Source organism: Lolium rigidum, chromosome 1 (genome assembly GCF_022539505.1).
Source record: "Lolium rigidum isolate FL_2022 chromosome 1, APGP_CSIRO_Lrig_0.1, whole genome shotgun sequence".
NCBI lineage: Eukaryota > Viridiplantae > Streptophyta > Magnoliopsida > Poales > Poaceae > Lolium > Lolium rigidum.
In genome coordinates this window covers 324,726,067-324,747,584 of record NC_061508.1, presented here as the reverse complement: position 1 = coordinate 324,747,584, position 21,518 = coordinate 324,726,067, and the positions used below count along the sequence as shown (strand labels likewise).

The window sequence follows — 21,518 nt, the reverse complement described above, 5'->3', positions numbered from 1 at the left end:
TTCCACGTCACATACAGCACATCCAGGACAACCGCATGTCGTTACTCGTGCATCCAGCTCGACGTCGTCCTACGCCTGGCCGTTGCACGCATCGGCATCGCCACAACCATTGTCGGTGGTGTCTGAAGCAGACATGGTTAAGTCCGCCGACTCTGTATACGCATGTGCCGATCATCAAAGCCAGACCCAGCCGTGCCCCGTAGAGCTTTCCCCGCCGTCGCCGTCGCCGCCGCAACGGACGTGTGTATCAGTGTATGTACCCCTACTGGCGCGCCAAATGCGTGTGCGCTGTGTAGTTGTTGGTGGTCCCCCGTCCCCACTGCCTCGCGGATGGCTCCGATCTTGTTGCAGTCTTGCTGGCACGCCGCTTTCTCCTGTTGGCATAGCAGAGTCGCAACATGTAGAGGCTTGAATTAGTCAGTCTGGTTAGACCAATTCGTTGTTATTGTGGCTGCCACGTCAGCTATCATGGTCCCAGCAGACTAGCTAATATGTCATCAAACATATGAGTATTTTGGGTTATGCGCAAGTGATTACCCCAAATGTTGGTGCTTTATGAAAAACAATTCGTGGTTGTGGTTCTATGCAAAAGAAGCCCCAACATGTGATGTTACTTGCAATTTCCTTGTTACTCTAGAATAGTGGAGGGCGCTTTGTTGTCCGCTATCCATGGCCAGTTGATGGCTCCCAAATGCAGGAGATTAGTTGTAGTACTTTTCAATAACAAAGATTGTCGAACCCATGAGGAGATGAAGGTATCGGTTAGCAGAATCGACAAGAAAGAAATAATAATAAAGTAGCAGTTTTGGGTTTGTACTTTTAAGTGTATAGTTTGCAATAAAAATAAAGTACAGAAAGTAAATAGCAAATAAGTAAATGTTCTCGATGAGAGAAAAGCCCAATCCTCTTTGCAGCAAGAGGACAAGCTCAAGTGTGTGTGCTTATATCAGACTGAAGTTCCCGAGGGCGACATGAATTTACTGGCATCTGAGTTCTACACAACATGGTAAATATTTTGTCAAGCTTTATTCAATTAGGAGCGGGGCCTAAATTAGGTGCAGCCATAGATATGTGCAAACACACCCCTTAGGATGGATCCTAGGGCCATTTTCATGTGCAAGTATAAGAATTATTAAGACATAAATATCCCACCATAGCAATAAGATCATTGATCCCCAAAATAAACCCCTCTAATGCAACACACAATATTGGAAAACAATTTATGTCAGTCCGTTCCTTCCAACACTAATGCACTACATTAAAGTGCAGCCCTATGAGCAGTGGCGGAGCATGACAGAATACGAAGGGTGGGCCGGTCAGTAGAGATTGGGTCATCTGTGTTATATTTATTGCTAGTGGGCTAAATTTATGAAAAATATATAAGGGAAAGCTGACAGAAAAGGGTGGGCCATAGAGCCCATATAAGTGAAGTAATATGCAGTCGACGTTTGCATGAATCCATCATAGAACAATATAAAAGATAGAAAACTTGACCAAATACCCATTGCACATCCAGAGGTAGAGTTCATAAATGGTGGCCCTCCATGCCAGGTCAGTTGTTTCACCCAGAGGAAAGGCAGCTTGATGCTTTGTTGACCTTCCGTGCTGCTGTTTGACTTCCTGTGCATCTTTTTCTTAGGGGTTTTCTGGGATGAACAGATTCAATCAAAGTCCATGGAGCAAAGTACAGTGTGAGATGATCTTAGCATTCCTGTCCTTTGCGGAGTATTTCCGTCCTCGGTTTTTCCTCTTAGAAAATGTCAGGAACTTTGTTTCATTCAACAAAGGCCAGACCTTCAGACTGACACTAGCATCACTCCTAGAGATGGGATACCAGGTGCTTCACACTTGCTCATCTCTCTCTGTCTTTGTGCTCTGGCATTCTTTCACTTTCATATATATGTTCTAACCTTGTCTGCTACATGTTTGTAGGTTCGATTCGGCATTTTAGAGGCTGGTGCTTTCGGTGTTGCGCAGTCTAGGAAAAGGGCATTCATCTGGGCTGCTGCACCTGGGGAGACTCTTCCTGATTGGCCTGAACCGATGCACGTCTTCGCTAGCCCCGAGCTGAAAATCATCCTACCAGATGGCAAATACTATGCAGCTGCCATGAGCACAGATGGAGGAGCTCCATTCCGCTCAATGACAGTCAGGGATACAATTGGAGATCTACCACCGGTGGAGAATGGTGCCAGCAAACCAACAATACAGGTAATATTGATGTCGTCCAGTTTATTCTTGTGTTGATGTTCTTGATATGTACCAGCTGGGTTCACTCTCTTGTGTGCTGCAGTATGGGAGCGAACCTGTCTCTTGGTTCCAGAAGAAGATTGGAGGCGCCACACCTTCACTGAGTGACCACATAGCCAAAGAGATGAATGAACTGAACCTCATCAGGTACAGACACATCCCAAAGCGCCCAGGCTGTGACTGGAAAGACCACCCAGACGAGAAGGTAGCCCCATTTTATTCACCTCACAGATGAGAAAGTACCAGGGGTGGTTAGCTGATTTTTATGATGGATGCAGGTGAAGCTATCCACAGGGCAAATGGTGGAGCTGATCCCTTGGTGCTTGCCCAACACAGCCAGGAGGCACAACCAGTGGAAAGGCCTGTACGGGAGGCTGGACTGGGAAGGCAACTTCCCCACATCTGTGACGGATCCCCAGCCCATGGGCAAGGTTGGCATGTGCTTCCACCCAGATCAGGACAGGATCATCACCGTTCACGAATGTGCCCGTTCTCAGGTAAAGCATATATTCCTGTCAACATAAATCCAGCAATATGTTGTTTGTTCATGCTGAAAAGCTGCAGCATAGACCGTACAGTATATATTCACTAATCTACACCAATTGTTGACTTGACAATCACACTAAAATGAAGTAATCCGTTGGCTATTAATTTAAAATCAGACCCATCACATTGCTAGTTATGTGCAAGTGTAAGCACAACTGCTCTGTTCATCGTTCCAGGGCAACTGCTCAGGCAGACAGAATCTAATGCATGATGCCATGGACTAATTTTTTTTCTTAAGATAACTGTTCTAATGCATGATGCGTGGAGGGCTACCCTGTCAACATAAACAGAGTATCATGTCTTGTAAAATGCTGCTGTGTAGACTGTAGAGTACACACCCACTGTTGACTCGACAATCACACTAAAATGAAAGTAAGACGCAGGCTATTTAGTCAAAATCAGACCAATCACATACGAGTTATGTAGTCAAGCACAGATGTTTTATCCATCGTTCAGCTTAACGTCCAGGGCAAGCATGATGCCATGAACCTAATGCATTACTAGGTAGAATCTAATGCATGATGCCATGTACCGTATGTGTTGCTACCACTGAAGATTTCTGATCCAGTCCCATGACATCAATGCTTGCATTACAGGGCTTCCCTGATGGCTACCGTTTCGCTGGCAACATCCAGAGCAAGCACAGGCAGATTGGGAATGCTGTGCCACCTCCCCTTGCCTACGCTCTAGGGAGGAAGCTCAAGCAAGCCATCGACGCCAAGCATTGAGCTTCTTAAGTTAACTGCATTATTTTTTGGTCGGTCCAAGCGGGCACTTATTCGAGACTCAAGTCATTACAGGCAGGCTCGTCACATGAACTGGTTTCTGTACATCCTTGTGCTACGATTATTAACACCATCAGGATAATTGGGCCTTAGGTAATTTGAGACTCTTAAGTTATCACAGGCATGCTTGTGGCATGAACTGGTTTTTGTGCATCCTTATGCTAGGATGATTGACACCATCAGGATGATTGTGGGCCTTATTATGTAATTTGACACTGAAGGTATTACAGGCAGGCCATGACTGGTTTTATGCATTCTTATGTTAGGATGATTGACACTATCCAAAAAGGATGTGGTTATATGTGTACAAGTTCCGAACGTACTCTTGGACCTAAGGGGGTATATTCTTTTTTGTGGACAGCTGCTGTAATACAGTACTCCCTGGTAGCCAAGAGGCTTTCATGATTCCATGAACGAATACAGCTTGGTGCTGTTACAACTTCTGTATTCCTAGCAGTAGAGGATCAGCACTATCAAAATCAGTTGTTTTCCATAGCTGTGAAGAATATGCTCCTGCAAATAATCTACCTCATGTAGTGATCAGGTGAACACAACTCATGAGCTCATCTGTCACTTGATACAGTATCAAGTGATACTCCTCTCACACGTCAACTCTGTTTAGTCTACTCATGCAACTCATCGAATTTCCCTTGAAGAACCCGAGCAGCTTCAGATAACCACAATTGGCTAGAAGCTACTCTCTGATTTACCTTCTTTGGTTCTTCCTCTATTTTCACTTCCATTTTCCAGGTTGAGTAGTATCTCATTAATGAACTCCGTCATCTCGTAACAGATTTTTGCCAAGAACCTACGGAAGTGTAGTATCTCATTTGAATATCAGAAAAAATGAAGAAGGCTGTCGTATTCAGACATTCTGTAGCACACAGTGTAGCAGCCAGCAGGGTCCTTCTCTACTTCAGTTCTTCTTCTTTTTTTCGAAATGGGGGAAATATCGCCCCAGCTTCTGTATCCAAAGGATGCACACTGTTTTTTTATTAGATTATTCATGACACCTTACAAGAGCAATACAAAAGATCAAACTCGAAGCCACCTCGCTAAACCTACAAAGGGATGAAGGGGGTGACAATTCACCAACTCACATCAACCAAAAACCAAATGCCTTCCCAAGCCGCCCAATAGCAGATGAGAAGCACATCCAGATCAGCGGACTCTCAGCATACGCCAACGCACACGCCGTAGAAGTTGCTACCGCCGTCTTCCTCGACTCCATCTTCAAGAGAGAACATCGCATTGACCATGCCAGGCCTGCCATCGATGCCGCCACGGCGCCAGACGACTCCACCATCCTGCACGTGTCCATCACACTGCATCCGTCCCGAGACACCATTGCACCATGCCATGGCGACTCGATGACGCCGACACAGCAAAAGCACACCGCTCCACCTCAGCACCACCGCCATCCGTTGTCTGCTCCAAAAACGATACCCCCAACAGGGAGAACGGCTTTGCACGCCACCATCGTTCGATCCGGGAGACCCGAGTCTGGGGTTTCCCCCGGAGCAGCCCAGACGAATATAGCTGCAGGAACAATGCCTTCAACAAGGATGCGACGAACAGGCGCCGCCATCGTCCGCCATGACTGCAGTCAAGACCGGTTTTCACCGGCAGCCACGTCGCCGGCTGGGACTAACGCAGCTGCAGGAACAATGCCTTCAACAAGGATGCGACGAACAGGCGCCGCCATCGTCCGTCATGACTGCAGTCAAGGCCGGTTTTCACCGGCAGCCACGTCTCGCCAATGGGGACTAGATGACGGATCGCGAAACCCGCCAAAATAGCCACGAAACTGGCCGATCCCCTCCGACGAAAGAGGAAACCACCACCGCCCAAGCTTCCTCATGCTGCAGATCAGACCCATGAGCACCGCCGACAACCAACAGGGACGCCAGAGATGCAGGTGTACTTCAGTTCTTCTTTTGCTCAAATTCATCTGGCGAATTATGGGCTATTCTGTAGATAAAATAGCTTGCAGATCGGTGAACCACTGGGCAGGTGGGATCATGAGCTGTTATTCCCTCCCAGATTGGTATTAGTTCCTCCGTCCATAAAAGGATGTCGAAGACTTGTCTAAATTTTAGATGTATCTATACATAGATAAATTTAGACAAATTTATGACATTCTTTTATGAACAGAGTTTGTAGATGAGTACGCTTCAGCATGCCAAGACTGACCGGCTGAGTGATACCTACTGAAGCTAATTTTCGTTTCGTCAACTTGCTCTGAATTAGCCGAGAGCAACTTAAACCGGAAGCAAGAATGGGCTTGTGGTGGTCGATATCGCCTGCTGAACTCGTGTTCTGACTATAAGACAAGGTGCTGAGCTGAACACGTGTACAAGATATTGTGCACCGGTAGCAAAAAAATATGAAACGCGGGAACATGCATCCGTATGGAAATAGGAACTGTTTTTGTTTCCAGAAAACCGCTGGTCAAAACGAGCCAGCCAAACTGCGTGGAAGATGTCCACGTCCTTGGTTGGCTCATGCGTGGAATTTTCGTTGACACCTGCACGTTATTCCAGAGGTTTGGAAAAAACTGCACATGGAGAAAGAACAGTCCACCGTATGCTATGCTCCGGTGCAACCCTATATAAAGCTCACTGGAAACGGCCATTATCAATCTGCACAGGTTCATAGCCTCTCGATCGATCTCTGCTAATTAAGCTGCCACTCGCCACTGCATACACATCCTCTCCCAAGGCGGCGACGACTACCACGATGGCCGGACGTGCGGTGCTTGCGGCGGTCCTGCTGTGCGCGGCGGCGGCCATGGCTGCGGCGCAGTCGGCGACCAACGTGCGCGCCACCTACAACTACTACAGCCCCGAGAAGATCAACTGGGACCTCAACACCGCCAGCGCCTACTGCGCCACCTGGGACGCCAACATGTCCTTCGCCTGGCGCTCCAAGTACGGCTGGACCGCCTTCTGCGGGCCCGCTGGGCCCACCGGTCAGGCGTCCTGCGGCAAGTGCCTCCGGGTAAGCACTAACGATCGACAATATAACTCTGTTACAGGAACATGGATATGCGGTGTAAAATGCTACTTCCTCATACTCATATTAATACATTCAATTTTTTTCTTCTAAATTTGTGTATATTTAGTTAAGTATCCAGCTAGTCTACAATTATGTGTATTAGATAAAGCGGAGTCAATTAATTTGAACCAGAGGAAGTACATACTCCTGCGTATTGGCTGACGAGTTTGTCGTCTGGATATTTATAGGTGACCAACCCAGCGACCGGCCAACAGATCACGGCAAGGATCGTGGACCAGTGCAGCAACGGCGGCCTAGACCTCGACTACGACACGGTGTTCAGCAAGATCGACGCGAACGGGCAAGGTGTAAATGATGGCCACCTCACCGTCAACTACCAGTTCATCGACTGTGGCGACAACTAGGGACGAATTGGTGCCCGGACACTAAATAATAAGCCACTAGAAATAATGATGTATTTGCCGTTATGCAGACCATAATAAACTGTAATAACTTGGATTGTGACGGATCCAATGTTTAATTATCAAGGAATAAAAGTTTATTTGCATTATTTAGGTGTTTTCTGATACCCTCAAATAAACCCTCTATTTTTTACATCCAAAGGTTCACAAGATTTGATATTTGGGTGGAAAATATGACATACATGTGCTTACACAACTTAAATAGTCCCTCCGTTTTTTACCATGTGTTTTAGTTTTAGTCAAAGTTAATATTCCTAAAATTGGACCAAAGATGTAACAAAAAATATCAACATCCATAACTACAAATATATATAAATTTAAAATATATTTTCTAATGCTGCTAATTTTATATTTTAGATGCAAACAGAGCTTGGCTCTGGTGGTTAGGTCCATTGTGGTGGAACCAACCCACCTAGGTTCAAGTCCTAGACTTGGCATGGATGTTTGTATTTACCTGGATTTATTCCAGGATTTAACCGGCTATGCTTTCAGTGGTAGGTGACGTGCCCGTCAACAGCGAGACACAAGTGGTGACTTCGTCAACCTCAAGATATGCCGGCTCAGTCCTTCGGAGGTGCTCATAGGGGTAGGGTGTGCGTGCGTGCATAGGGGTGTTTGTACGTGCGTGTTTGTGAGCGTCTGCGTTGTACAGTGTTCTCATTTTTTTATATTTTAGATATTATAATCGTTTTCTCTGTTTTAGACAAACTTTGTAAAATTTGACTTTAAATAAACCTAGAATGCAGGGTAATTGTTAACGGAGGGAGTAAAAAGGTCGAGATGGGCACTGTCCTAATAAGCCCAAATAATTATTCCCGCCTGTGAAACGTTTAAAGAAAATCATAACACTCGCTTCTCCTCGGCGACTTGACCTAGCTACATGGTGCCACCGCCGATCTCCGGACGTGCAGCAAGTTCCTCTCCCTCAATTCGCCCCCCTAGGTTTTGCCCCTGATCCAACATCCCACGACGCCTCCCTCATTGGACAAGGCAGTGGACCTCGTCATGTAGTTCCGGGACAGGTCCAGGATTTCCTCGTATCTGAGCAGGGTTGGAGGTCGTTGGATATATTCCTCTCCTTCAATACCAATCACATGCGTCTATGGTTGGGTCGGTGGATTATATTGTTAGCTTTTGTGTGACAACCATGGTGGTGTCTTGATTGAAGCTTAAAGGATTGCGTAGCCATGGATTAGGGGCCTCTTCGCCACCGACGGCTCCTTCATGCACTAGTAGAAATAGCTTATCTGTGGCACACCAAAATAGAATTCTGTGGCGGATATGAGATGCATCACTGAACTCTCGCCACTAAAATTTATTTCTGTGGCGCACAAACACAATATGTACGCCAGAGAATTCTCGATTTTTTAAAACAAATTCATAAAAATTCGAAAAAATCAAATAATTTGGAAAAAAATAAATATTTGAAATTTTACCATAAAATCACACAGCGAATCTAAATTAAATGATGACTTCCCACTAGGTCACCCATCATCGAACTCCTCCAACATAAGCACGCTTAACTTTGGATTTCTATTTTATTGAGCTACCCATATACTACTAAAGTTTCTATTCCACAGGGATGTACATGTGTGTGTAGATGTGTGTAGTTTATGTGTGGTATGATGTGTGTTTTAAAATTTCTCAAAAAATTAAAACCTTCAAAATTTTCAAATGGAAATTCAATTTTTTAAAAAATTTATAAATTTGAAAATGTAAAAATTTAAAATTACCAAAAATGTAAAAAAAGATAAAATAAATTTTCAAAAAATTCAAAAAATGTAAAAAATTATTAAAATTATATTTTTAAAGAAATTCTAAATTTTTAGAAAATTTCAAAGAAACTAATTTTTTTCCAAAACAAAATCCTTAAATTCAAAAAATGGAAAAGAATCTAAAATTTCAAAAAGGCTAAATTTAAAAATAAAAGACCATTAAAATACTATAAAATCAGAAAATATTAAATATTAAAAAATGAAATTTTAAAAAGAACTAGTTTAAAAATCAAAACAATCCTAGAAGTTGAAAAATTGGAAAAGATTAAGAAAATTTTAAATTAAAAAATTAAAAATTTAGAATTTAAAAATCCAAAAAATAAATTATGTGCCGCATATTGATATGCGCCACAAAAATATGCGCCATTTCTGTGGCGCATATAGCAATATGCGCCACAAAATTGTGTATTTTTGTGGGGCATATCAATATGCGCCATAGAAATGTGCATTTCTGTGGTGCATATGGTTTGCATACGCCACATAGTTCCAAGAATTCTGTGGCGCATATTATTTGCATGCGTCACAGAAATATGTTTTTGGAGAACGCTTTTTTAAATACGCAACAGAATCCATTTCGATCTATAAGAGTTTTCCTACCAGTGATGGAGCGGAATAGGGGATCAGGTCCCTGAAACCACAAAAAGGTGCAAGCTAAGAGCATGTATAATAATCTTATCCCATGTAGGATAACTGCTGAGTTAGAGGGGAGAGAAATGAAAAAAAACTTGTATTCTCTTAACTAAGAAATCATCTCTTAGCAAGGAATATAATACATATTTTTTTCATTGTACGTGATGTTTTATCATAGACACACATGCTAGTTTATTCTTAACAAGACCATAATTTAAAGAGCATGCAAGGTATAATTTAAAAAGAAGACTACCTTTTCTTAGCTAAGGGATGATCTCTTATGAAATAAGAGAAGGCTATTTTCTCCATTGTATCATTTGTCTTTTCTTAGCAATTTAATTTTTTACAAAATTTAATTGATGTTCATTTATTGCTAGGGATAATAATAAGATATAATACATTATACTATTTATACTTAGTGTCTTCTCGAGATGACGTGAACTGCTAAGAGAAGGCCCATCTTTCCTACCATTGTACATGCCTAAGAGATAATTCATTGCACGACACGTCATTTCTAATCGCATGCAACACCTAAGATAAGTCAGCCTTATCAACCATTATACATGTCCTAACTAGGTAATTCCACATCCATTCCGTAAGTATTGGTGGAACCAAAACAAAAGTTCGGTAAGTCTACCAGTACCCCCACAAAAGTAGAGGGTCCGCAGATATTTAGTTCAACTTTGTGCTAAATATCGGTGTCCTCACTAATATAACATTCATTCTAAACAGCCTTTGTTGGTTTCTCTAAACCATGTCCAATAAGCTTCGAGTATTAAAGGAATTGTAGCTAACAATGCTAAGGTGAAAGGACTGAATAATATGGTCAGACGCCATGGATGGTGCAGACCACCTTCTGGAGTTCTCAAGTTAAATGTTGATGCGGCCTATTCTGCTGATACTGGAACGGGAGCAACATGAGCGATCATCCGAGATTCAGGGGGAAACTTTGTTGCGGCTTCTTGTGAGTATAATGAACATGCAATTGATGCTTCTACAATGGAGGCCATGGCTCTACTTGCTGGCTTACAACTAGCAGAAGCGATTGGAGCAAGATCAATCATGGTAAAATCAGATTCTATGGAAATAGTAGAAGCGGTTACATATCCCTTTGATTACAGAGGTACTGGAGCTGTTATCATGGATGATTGCCGGGAGTTACTGATGACTCTAGGCATGGCGACTTTGAAGCATTGTCCGCGAGAGGCCAACGGAGCGGCACATGAGCTGGCTCGCCGAAGTGCTCAACAGGGTACAACAGAGACTTGGTTCGATATATCTCCTGTTTTTATTACGTCTATGCTTGTAAACGATATGGTTATTATCCAATAAAGTTGCCGAATGTTTCAAAAAAAGAAGCTTCGAGTAAGTTACACCACTGTGTATGGTGGACTAGGACACAATTATAGACCAGCAATACAATGTCGTCAGTTGAATGTGGTACAATATGGACTTTTGCTTTTCTTGGTCATCATCAAGTTCTGCACTTTTTTTTGCCCTTCATGTCACGGATCACTAGGTTAATGCCAACTTTGTACTAGCATTGTCTTCGGGAGGTTAACTTGACTACGATAAAACAGTTTTGCTCAGTTTTCGACATAACCCTGAAATAGACAGATTCCTGGCAACGTGTGTCATGCAGACCGTTCTTGACCTTTACTCACTCGAACTCATAAACCCATTTATGCGGACAGATCAAACGATTTTGCTAGTAAATTCCAGGCGTTGTGAAATCTTAGGAGACGTGCTAACATTCATCGTTCTGAATCTAGTCTCTACCGCGGTAGGTAAAGCTCACCAAAAATAATACTCCCTCCGTTCCTAAATATAAGCCATATAGTGTTTTGAGAAAAATTCCAGAATATAAGGTTTACGAGGTTGCCCCACTTGTATGGAAAATATTTTTAGTGATTTGATTACGTTTCCTTGGCTTATGCAAAGTCCTCTATTAGCTCACGTTAATTGCCTAGGGTTAATCCCAGTCAAACATGGTGTAATTTTTCCAAAATGTGTGTTTCTTAATTTCCGTGCCAAAAACTATATGGCTTATATTTAGGACGGGAGGGAGTAACAAGGAACACGAGATGGGACAGAATGATCGATAGACTGAAAATGATGAGCTAGGGTGTCCTCACGCAATTCTCACGTCGGCTTGAGGTCTTGGAACATTGAGTTCCACTTGATCTCGCCTTCTTCGGCGGCGGCGACGTCGGAGAACAGCTCCTCCTCGTTGTCGACGTCGGCCTCGTCGTCTTCCTCGTAGGCGTAGTCGTGGAACATGAGGCTGGCCTTTTGCGATGACCCCGACGAGAACTGGACGCCACCACCGACCCCCGTGGCGACGCCGTCATTGGTGATCATGAGCACCATCTTCTTGACGCCCCTCCTCCGTCGCACCGCGCCGGCATGGACCACGACGTCGTCGCCTTCGCTGCAGATACTCGGCACGACAGTGACCGACGTGGACGCCTTGCCGCTGCGGCAGATCCTCGGCACGACCGATGTCGACGCCCTCTCCCCCCCGTCGGCGAGCCGGCCCGTGGGCACTGCGCGCGAGCCGAGCAGCCACCGACGAAGATATATGGCGATGCAGAGGCTTAAGCATCTTCCTATCGAGCTTGGGGATCTCGAGTGGGTGCTTGGCGACAGCGCCACCCATGCTCTTGAGCAGGTCGTGGTTGAAATCCGGCGCGTCGACGGGCTCCAGCTCGTTCTTGCTGAAGAGTAGGCCGTACTCGTACGTCGCCGCCAGCGTCAACCCCGCCCTTCGACAGCCGCGCATACCAGTCCATCACACATCCTCTACGGGCTCCTTTGATTTAAAAGATAGATAAAGTATAGGAATAGAAAAAGGTGTATATGATTGAAATGAGATGTCTACTTAAATTCTATAGGAAGATGAAGTGTGTTTGATTGCAGCAAAAGAATTTTTTCATGAGGTATGAGTTAATGTTTTTTCTATTAAATTACACTACAAATTTTCTATAGGAATTTTTCATATAAAATATGTTCCTATGAATCAAACAACATATATAAAAAAAATTCTATAGAAATCAAATCCTACACAATTTCTATGCAAATCCTTTAAATCAAAGGACCATTAAATCAAAGGAGCCCGTAGTCTGTACATTCTCCTCACAGCTTCTCTGACTGATCGATCTCCTTCCTCACTTGTAAGTGCGGCTGCTCATGATTCGTGTGGGAAAAGGGCGCTGATCAGTTAAGTTAGTTGCTGATAGTTTGTTCACATACATGCAGTGCGCCCCCCCGGCAATAGGACTACTGCTGCTACTGCAAGTCTGCAATAGCGCGTAATGGGCTGGTTATCTGGTACTAGTGTGCGTGTATCTTATACAAGATCGATCTGGAGATCTAAGATTAGAGAAAAACAATAGTATAGCCAACAGCTGCTTGTAATGGTCTGTCATGTTATTTATAGTCAATTTATAGTCATCATATACAATAGTGGACTTTAACAATGTACTACTTTATCAAAATATAGCTCATCTTTCACTTTTACAAAGTGCTTAAGAGCACGTGCTAAAATTGACTATTGCATAAGAGTCCACTTACCTTCTCTCTCCTATTCTTACTCCTCCAACCACTACAGGAATGGAGCTATATGCCGAGGGCCGGGAACCCCCGGCGTAGCCTGCTTTGGCTGTCGGCGTAGGCTACGCCGAGGGCCGCCCTCGGCATAGCTCCTCGGCATATAGCTCCCTCGGCAAAGGCACTATCGCCGTCGGCGTAGCCAGGCCCTCGGCGTAGCACGCTACGCCGACGGTAAAACCCTCGGCATAGACATTTAAAAAAATTTAAATTTCCCTTTTCCAAAAAAATTCAAATTTTTTTTTTAAAAAATATATATTTTTTCTATATGCCGACGGCAAAACCCTCGGCATAGACTTTAAATTTTTTAAAATTTTAATTTCTTTTACACAATTTTTTTCTTTTTTTTCTTTGACCAATACACTTTTAACTCTAACTCTTTTTGGTTCCATTCGGATAAGCTTCCGTTATAGAATTGACACCTCTTGCTGATAATAATAGCATATCAACCCTATTAACCCTTGAACCGTGATGCACACCTCTTTATTTTGGAAAATCCCAAACAATTACTTAAGTAGACAACAATGAGTATATAAGTAATAATAATACCGAATTCAAATAACAATAAAATGACTTTATTTTTTGGTCTTTTTTCTATTTAATATGGAATAATTAATATCTTTAAATCGGAAAATCGAAATTCCACAAATAATATGTCTAAATCGATCAGAAAAATGAGAGAAATCTAAATATAACATCCATATCATCATTTGAACCTAAAAATTAGAGGAATCCAAGTATGACGCCCAATTTGCCATGTGGCCAAAACGGCCCCCTCGGGAGATGCGAAATGGCCGTATCGGGCGGGCTGGTGCACCGTTCGCCAACACGCTAAACAGACAAAAATTAGCACATAAAGTGATGTGTTATAGACCGAAAAACTTTTTTTGCGGAATTTATTGAGCGATGGAAAGTGTACCCCTATTTCAAATTCGGCCAGTTTCCAACGGGTTCAGTGGGACACCGCAGGAAGCCGCAGGGATTCCCAGATACCTAGAGCGTACATATGCCATGTGATATATGGTGCGGAGGCGGTGTCCTACCAATACGCGGAGGTCTCGCGCAATACTAAAATGCGTCCCATGTAGCTGCTCCATAAAAAACCGGTTTTGGCACCATGAAAATGAAAAAACCATCACCCATGGGTCGGATTGGAAATCCGATCCCGGAGCCTTGCTTCCCATCCCAGGGACCACGCACGTGCCAAATATGGCATCATTCCGACAAACTATGCGGTGCCACGGGCCGTTTCCTACTCATTTGCCCTAAAAGCCATAGAACTCCGGACGTGATAGCCCTGTTTGTGAAGGGTTTTCCAAAATAATTGCCGTATCCTAATTCCGACTTTTGGATTGGTTACTAGGACACATAAAATGACGCTATGCGGCTCCGCGGGATTTTCTGACTTCGTTTAAATTGCCATTTGGCCAAAACAGCCTCCCATGAAGATGCTGTATGGCCGTACCGGGCGCGCTGGTGCACCCGTTTACCATCGCGCTAAATAGAAAAAAAATTGCACATAAAGTGATATGTCATAGACGTAAAAACATTTTTCCCGGAATTTATTGAGCGATGGAAAGTGTAGCCCTAGTTCAAATCCGGTCACTTTCCAGCGGATTCGGCGGGACACCGCAGGAAGCCGCAGGGATTCCCAGATAGCTAGCGCGTACATATGGCATGTGATATATGGTGCGGAGGCGATGTCCTACCACTACGCGGAGGTCTCGCGCAATACTAAAATGCGTCTCATGTAGCTGCTTCATAAAAAAAACCGTTTTGGCACCCCGAAAATGAAAAACCATCACCCATGGGTCGGATTGGAAATCCGCTCCCGGGGTCTTGCTTCCCATCCCAGGGACCACGCACGTGCCAAATATGGCCTCGTTCCGACAAACTATGCGGTGCCACGGGCCGTTTCCTACTCATTTGCCCTAAAAGCCATAGAACTCCGGACGTGATAGCCCTGTTTGTGAAGGGTTTTCCAAAATAATTGCCGTATCCTAATTCCGACTTTTGGATTGGTTACTAGGACACATAAAATGATGCCATGCGGCTCCGCGAGATTTTCTGACTTCGTTTAAATTGCCATTTGGTCAAAATGGGAACCCACGAAGATACGATATGGCCGTACCGGGCGCGCTGGTGCACCCGTTTACCATCGGGCTAAATGGAAAAAAAATCGCACATAAAGTGATATGTCATAGACCTAAAAACATTTTCCCGGAATTTATTGAGCGACGGAAAGTGTAGTCCTAGTTCAAATCCGGTCACTTTCCAGCGGATTCGGCGGGACACCGCAGGAAGCCGCATGGATTCCCATATAGCTAGCACACACATATGGCATATGATATGTGATGCGAGGTCGGTGTCCTACCACTACGCTGAGGTCTCACACAATACTAAAATGTGCCCCATGTAGGTGCTTCACAAAAAAAAATCCGTTTTGGCACCCCGAAAATGAAAAAACTATCGCCCATGGGTTGGATTGGAAATCCGCTCCCGGGGCCTTTCTTCCCATCCCAGGGACCACACACGTGCCAAATATGGCCTCGTTCCGACAAACTATGCGGTGTCACGGGCCGTTTCCTACTCATTTGCCCTAAAAGTCATAGAACTCCGGACGTGATAGCCCTGTTTGTGAAGGGTTTTCTAAAATAATTACCGTATCCCAATTCCATCTTTTGGAGTGGTTACTAGAACACATAAAATGATGCCATGCGGCTCCGCGAGATTTTTTGACTTTGTTTAAATTGTCATCTGGCTAAAACGGGAACCTGATGACATATAAGAAAGTGATCGAATTGTTTCTATGTTAACATGGTACTGTACATGATTCAAATATGCATGATTTTGACATAAACGGATAGAGGATGTTTTTCTGAAAATTTTGATACCTCATACGCATTTTTCTGACATCATATGAATTAGTTATGATTTTTACTAAATTAGACAAATTTGAAAAATGGCCTACGCCGAGGGTGGCCGTCGGCGTAGCCCTGTCTACGCCTAGGGCCAAAGATATGCCGAGGGCTGCCCTCGGCGTAGACCTCGCTACGCCGATGGCCGTGCTACGCCGATGGGCGAAAGGGCAGGCTAGCCTAGCCGGGCCATACGCCGACGGCCCCGACTTTTGGCCGTCGACGTATATCATGGCCCTCGGAGTAGCCTCCCATTCCTGTAGTGAACTAAATAAAAGTATAATATTTTACCTGTTATAGCCAACTAAATATACTTTATTGTACTTGCTCTTATGTACAGTGGCTACACCACATCCTGCTGAGACCGAAAAAGTGAAAAAAGAAGCTAGGTCAGAATTAATTATGTAAAGCTGTCTCTCTGTCAGGCCGATGTGGTGCAAATCGCTATGTAAGTGGGGCGTGGTGGCTCACATGCCCGCTCAGCATCCACGTCCACAGGTGCAAAGGTGCTACCCGTTGACAACTTTCCTTTTCTGAATATGATCCATTTCGTTAGTCCAGTTGAGATATTGTATCAAGGACCACACGTATATTGTGGTATCAGAGCCTTCATGGCCCTAGACCGTAGAGCATGGCCATGCTGTGCGTGCGGGAAGCGCGACGGACATGCGTGGTGGCACAAAGGCTGCGGTGGCGCGGCGTGGCTCGGCGGCATGGAGGAGATGCCATTCATGCGGCGGGTGAGGCAGCTCGAGCGGCCACGTCGTTAGGGCATGACATGTGTGTAAGCCGAGGGCGTGCGGATCACCGCAGGAGAACGCGTCCAACGGAGCGCAGGACGGCCGCGTTGATCACGTCAGTGCGTGATCGTGTGCGTGAGCCGGGGCGTGCAGGGCGCGCAAGCGCGTGGCGACGGCGGCGTGCACGTGGCGATGGCGGTGAGCGCGTGGCGACGGCGATGCGCGGCGAGCCTGGCAGTGGCGGCATTCACCGGCGGTTGCGCGGAGCTCCGGCCCGTGTGTCGGCCTATGGAGGTGTGCGGTGCGGTGCATCGGCCTAATGGGGTTGAGGAGATGGCTCACGTACTTGGGCGGGCCGGGTCGCCAGGAGCTAGTGCGTGTGTGCGCGCTGAGTGTCGCATAGTAGTTGCTAGGTGCCGGTATAAAATGTCATGTAATCCTGTGTACTGTTTAGATTGAGCTGAAGAGAAAAGATTAGATTAGGGCGTTGGCGTGTCAACGGCAGCATTCGCGCGCCAGCCGGGAAAATACTGTATCTCCACTCCATTGTCTCCCTCCGTTGGTTCCCGCGACTAAGAAAGAGGAAGGTGCAGCCGAGGTGCTGCACCAACATATATGTGCTCGATAAGTAAGTAAAGGCTAAAAAGGACGAGACGAAAGATGGCAGTGCTGACTGCCACAGGTCCCACAACCCCCAAGCCAGCTTGGGGCCTACTGTTTCGTTTACTAATACTACGTTGCTCGAAAATATGGTGAAGAACCTAGGTACCAGCGCACCTGATTTTAAAAGAATTCGAACCAAAAAAAGTTGAAATAATTACCTTGAGTACATCTCATCTCAATACTTATCTAGAATCTTTTTTGGAAAAAAATACGGCCACACGTGACTCATACAAAAAAGTGAAAATGAAGTTTTGTTATACTGTGGAATAATATACGTATAATCATTATACTATGAACAATACAGTTTGCTATTTTTGTGTAGGCTACATACTTTCATATTTTAGGTTGAAACTTGACATGCACATACCTACATATGTACTCCACACACATGATTTATGCCCATTGTTTTGAATCAATTTTAGTATTTTTCGATTTTATTGCTAAAATCGGGTGCTGGCGCACCCAGGAGCCAAAAATTCGCATCCCTACTGTTGCTCCCTATAAAAACAAAACTATTAGTACTACTGCGATGTCATTTAAGTCAGACCAAGATTTGAAGACCATGCATGCATGGTTTCAAGTTTCAACTCCAGCATTTGACATTTCAGAGAAAATAAACCCATGCATTTCATCATTTCATTATTGTTGGTGTTGTTCGTGCTGTTGATTTAGTATAAAATTATATTAAATATGTGACAACTAATATGGAACATACATATATTTTTAGAGAAACTTCGAAAGGGCTCATGCTTACTGCTAGCAACTCGCTTGCTAGATGTTGCATGCATGCTTGTAGAAATGGAAAAACAAAATATGTCAAGACTTCGATATCTACTTTTCATATGTGGCAATTTTCATGTGTGGCTATATAAAATTCAGATGCTATTGGAGCTAGCTTGTTACGAGTGGTAAAAGTGATAAGATTAGTTATCACATATATTTTGAATCTCCGCAAATCCACTCTTTTGTAGATGATGTGGGGGTGTGCGAAAGTGTTGGTGGGGTGCGTCTATGACATGTCGAAAGGATATGAACACCGGAGGAAAATGAGACACTAGCGAGGAGGTGCAATGGAAGAAGGAAGTGATGATGGAGGAGGAAGGGAGTAAGTTTTTTTGGGAGGGGTGATATATTAGTATCGAGTTGATACCAAGTACACCTGGCATTGTTAATAAGAGACTGGTCGAGAAATTGATGACGTGCATCGCTAAATTATAAAAAATAGAAAAAAAATAACATGGCCCAACCTAGCGATCAATGGTGGTAATACCAAAATAGAAACAACAACCACCGTCATTCACAATGCTATGATTGCGCGAAAAGCTCTACAAAAGCAATATCTACAAGGATAGAACAATGCACGAGCCATTTAGTCACACAATCCAACCATTGAGGCCATATCATGGGTTCCTACCTTGGAGAGAGAGAAAGAGATTTTGAAAAATCTCCTAACAATGTCTTCAACAAGAGAACACCAAAAAGACGACAATGTGATCAGACTTACAAAACCTTTTGATCACAAGGAACATCACATGAAAATTTCAATCACATTTTTATTTCAAATGTATTATAATGGTCTTACAATTTCGACAGAAAATCAAATCTTGATTAACAATTTCAGAAAGGTTTAGCACAATATGAGAAGACAAAGGTGGTGCTGGGGAGGGGACATCCTATTCAACTAACTGAATCCGCCTCAGATGCCATGCTAGGTAAGCTGTCTGTTGTTTTCATTGCTTGTTCTCTTTGCACTAAACCACCTCTCCTCCGATGTGGACACACCGAATAAATGACAATGCATCCATGACCCTACGAATGTTTTTTTCCTCGACTTCACAATTTATAATATTTTTTTACCCATTACTCTCTGAACATGTGGCTTAGTTTTAACAACAAAACAATGCAAATAGATGTAAATATTCAATATTGTAATTATACAATATTAACATCTTGTAGATAATACAAGCTCTACAAAGTTGAAACTTTATGTTTGCAAGTAAAAAAAGAGTTAGTAGTTTCCTCTTTGAGACACAAGTTCTTCAAAACCTATATGATTAAGTCAAACTATTTAGGCCGTGGACATGTAAAAGTAGTTGCATGTCCTCTTGGATTAATTTATGATATTCATATGATTACTAGCTGTGTGTGTGTGTTCATGACTAGTATGGTAGCCTTAAGTATCTTAATAGAGTGATCTAATAAATAAGTTCTTATTAATATCCTCACAAAATTTTCTAGAGTGCATGATTGTGCAATCAATACTCTCAATGACCAAGAATTAGCAGATCAAAGAGGCCAATTCAGCCTAAGAAGGCCCGAGATGCATTTCTCTTTTTGCAAGGACTCGGCAAATTTATGAAAAGGATCTCGGCATCACTTAATTTTTGGGAAAAGACCCAAAGCATATGAATTTTGTGTAGAAGCCTCTAAATCTTGGGGCTTTCACACATATTAACCTTAATTTAGGAATTTTGCCTAGAAGCCAGCAAAGCTTGCACAATTTCATAAGGAGCCCCCTGGAATCCTAAAATTTTATGTAGAAGCCCCTTAAGCTCACGACTTTCACGCATAATCCCACCAATTTCACATATTTTTGGGTAGAAGCAGAATAACTCCGTAGATTTCATATAGATGCCCTATGTGAAATACAACTAAAGCTAAGGTAAGATCTCATTTGGCTACGCACTAGTCCAGAACTTCAAGCATTTGCGACTTCTTTCCAAGTGGACTTTGCCCTTCCGTGTTGATGTCAACTTTGTTTTGTATGTTCTTGCTCGCTCCGGCTTGCTCCATGGGCTTCTGGACATAATTCGACCCATATTTAACTTTTCTTGACGCAACTTATAGATTCTTACCTTCTGGTGCCATGCCATAAATGAGTGCTAACACCCGTCTTCACAAAACTCGCATAGAGGCCAATGAAGTTGACGCAGAATATCCCGGACACCGTAAATTGCACGTGAAATTTTCTGTGTTGCACTAGTAGAAAAAGGGGCTTCCGTCCAACCCGTTAGTACCGGTTCCTTACGAACCGGTACTAAAAGGTGCGTTAGTACCGGTTGCAGTGTCCAGGCCGCCTGCAACCTTTATTACCGGTTTGTGCAGGACCTTTAGTACCGGTTCGTGTCACCAACCGGTATTAAAGGGTTGGCGTCAGCCGGAAAACCTTTAGTACCGGTACCGGTACTAAAGGTTTTTCCTGCTCCCCACGCACCTCCACACCCCCTGGATCGCTTTTTTTTGCTTTGTAAAATACAAATGAAAATGATAGAAAATTTTAAAAATAAATGTTTTCAGATTCTTGTATGTTATGCAATCTACTATTCGGTGAAAATAAGAAATTCGAATTTTGACTTTTTTTGTAAATTTTTTTTGAAAAATAGTAAAACCGCATTAACTTTTGCATACGACGTCGAAAAAAATGTATAATATATCAAAATCATCGTGAGAAAAAGTTACATCTGAATTCACCTGGATTTACCCGGTTAGCCAATTTTTAGATTCTCAAAATTCCAAATGAAAATATGAAAGCAGGAAGATTTTAGGTTTTTTCCAAAAATTTAGAATTTTATATATTTTTTATTTTTTAAAAATTAAAATTAGTAATTATAAGATTTTTTGAATCCCGGAATATTATTATTACTTTTAGCAAATTATAAGATTTTCAAATTTTCAGGCTTAGGTTTGGCAGAAAAAAATATTTTTTTAAAAAATAATTAAAACTAATACAAATTTAAAAAGTTAATTTTATTTATTTATTTAATATTATTATTACATCATTAATTTTTTTTATTAAAAGAATTATTTGCAGTACAAATAATAAAAAAGTGTGACATCGATCAACATGTTAATAGGATTGATATGATACTACTATCAACAACATGCACACGAAGCACTTGGAAGTGGGACGGAAAGGAACTCGGAAGTTAAGCGTGTGATACGTCTCAAACGTATCTATAATTTCTTATGTTCCATGCTACTTTATTGATGATACTCACATGTTTTATACATACTTTATGTCATATTTATGCATTTTCCGGCACTAACCTATTGACAAGATGCCGAAGAGCCGATTCTTGTTTTCTGCTGTTTTTGGTTTCAGAAATCCTACAAAGGAAATATT

The 21,518-nt window shown here is 43.1% G+C and overlaps 2 protein-coding genes and 1 pseudogene across 2 annotated transcripts; 2 read left to right on the top strand and 1 right to left on the bottom strand.

Moving 5' to 3' along the window:
- Window positions 1–162: 162 nt before the first annotated feature.
- LOC124662714 (DNA (cytosine-5)-methyltransferase 1A-like) lies at window positions 163–3,524 on the top strand. The gene is made up of 7 exons (XM_047200523.1): window positions 163–252; window positions 1,468–1,551; window positions 1,640–1,837; window positions 1,933–2,211; window positions 2,294–2,455; window positions 2,529–2,747; window positions 3,393–3,524. Exons 1-7 carry the CDS (start codon window positions 163–165, stop codon window positions 3,522–3,524), a joined length of 1,164 nt encoding a protein of 387 aa, XP_047056479.1.
- Window positions 3,525–6,305: 2,781 nt separating this feature from the next.
- On the top strand, window positions 6,306–7,149 carry LOC124684311 (wheatwin-2-like). Its single transcript, XM_047218652.1, has 2 exons — window positions 6,306–6,581; window positions 6,827–7,149. The coding sequence occupies exons 1-2, from the start codon at window positions 6,321–6,323 to the stop codon at window positions 7,001–7,003; spliced, it is 438 nt and encodes a 145-aa protein (XP_047074608.1). The 5' UTR covers window positions 6,306–6,320; the 3' UTR covers window positions 7,004–7,149.
- Window positions 7,150–11,607: 4,458 nt separating this feature from the next.
- Window positions 11,608–12,257, bottom strand: LOC124684310 (annotated as a pseudogene).
- Window positions 12,258–21,518: the final 9,261 nt, after the last annotated feature.

Bases quoted from the DNA above. Each gene is read 5' to 3' on its own strand.
- LOC124684311 (XM_047218652.1), top strand. From the start codon at position 6,321: ATGGCCGGACGTGCGGTGCTTGCGGCGGTCCTGCTGTGCGCGGCGGCG. The intron at 6,582-6,826 runs GTAAGCACTAAC...GGATATTTATAG, and splicing joins CCTGCGGCAAGTGCCTCCGG to GTGACCAACCCAGCGACCGG.
- LOC124662714 (XM_047200523.1), top strand. From the start codon at position 163: ATGTGCCGATCATCAAAGCCAGACCCAGCCGTGCCCCGTAGAGCTTTC. The intron at 1,552-1,639 runs GTCAGTTGTTTC...TCTTTTTCTTAG, and splicing joins ATGGTGGCCCTCCATGCCAG to GGGTTTTCTGGGATGAACAG. The intron at 2,456-2,528 runs GTAGCCCCATTT...TGATGGATGCAG, and splicing joins AAGACCACCCAGACGAGAAG to GTGAAGCTATCCACAGGGCA.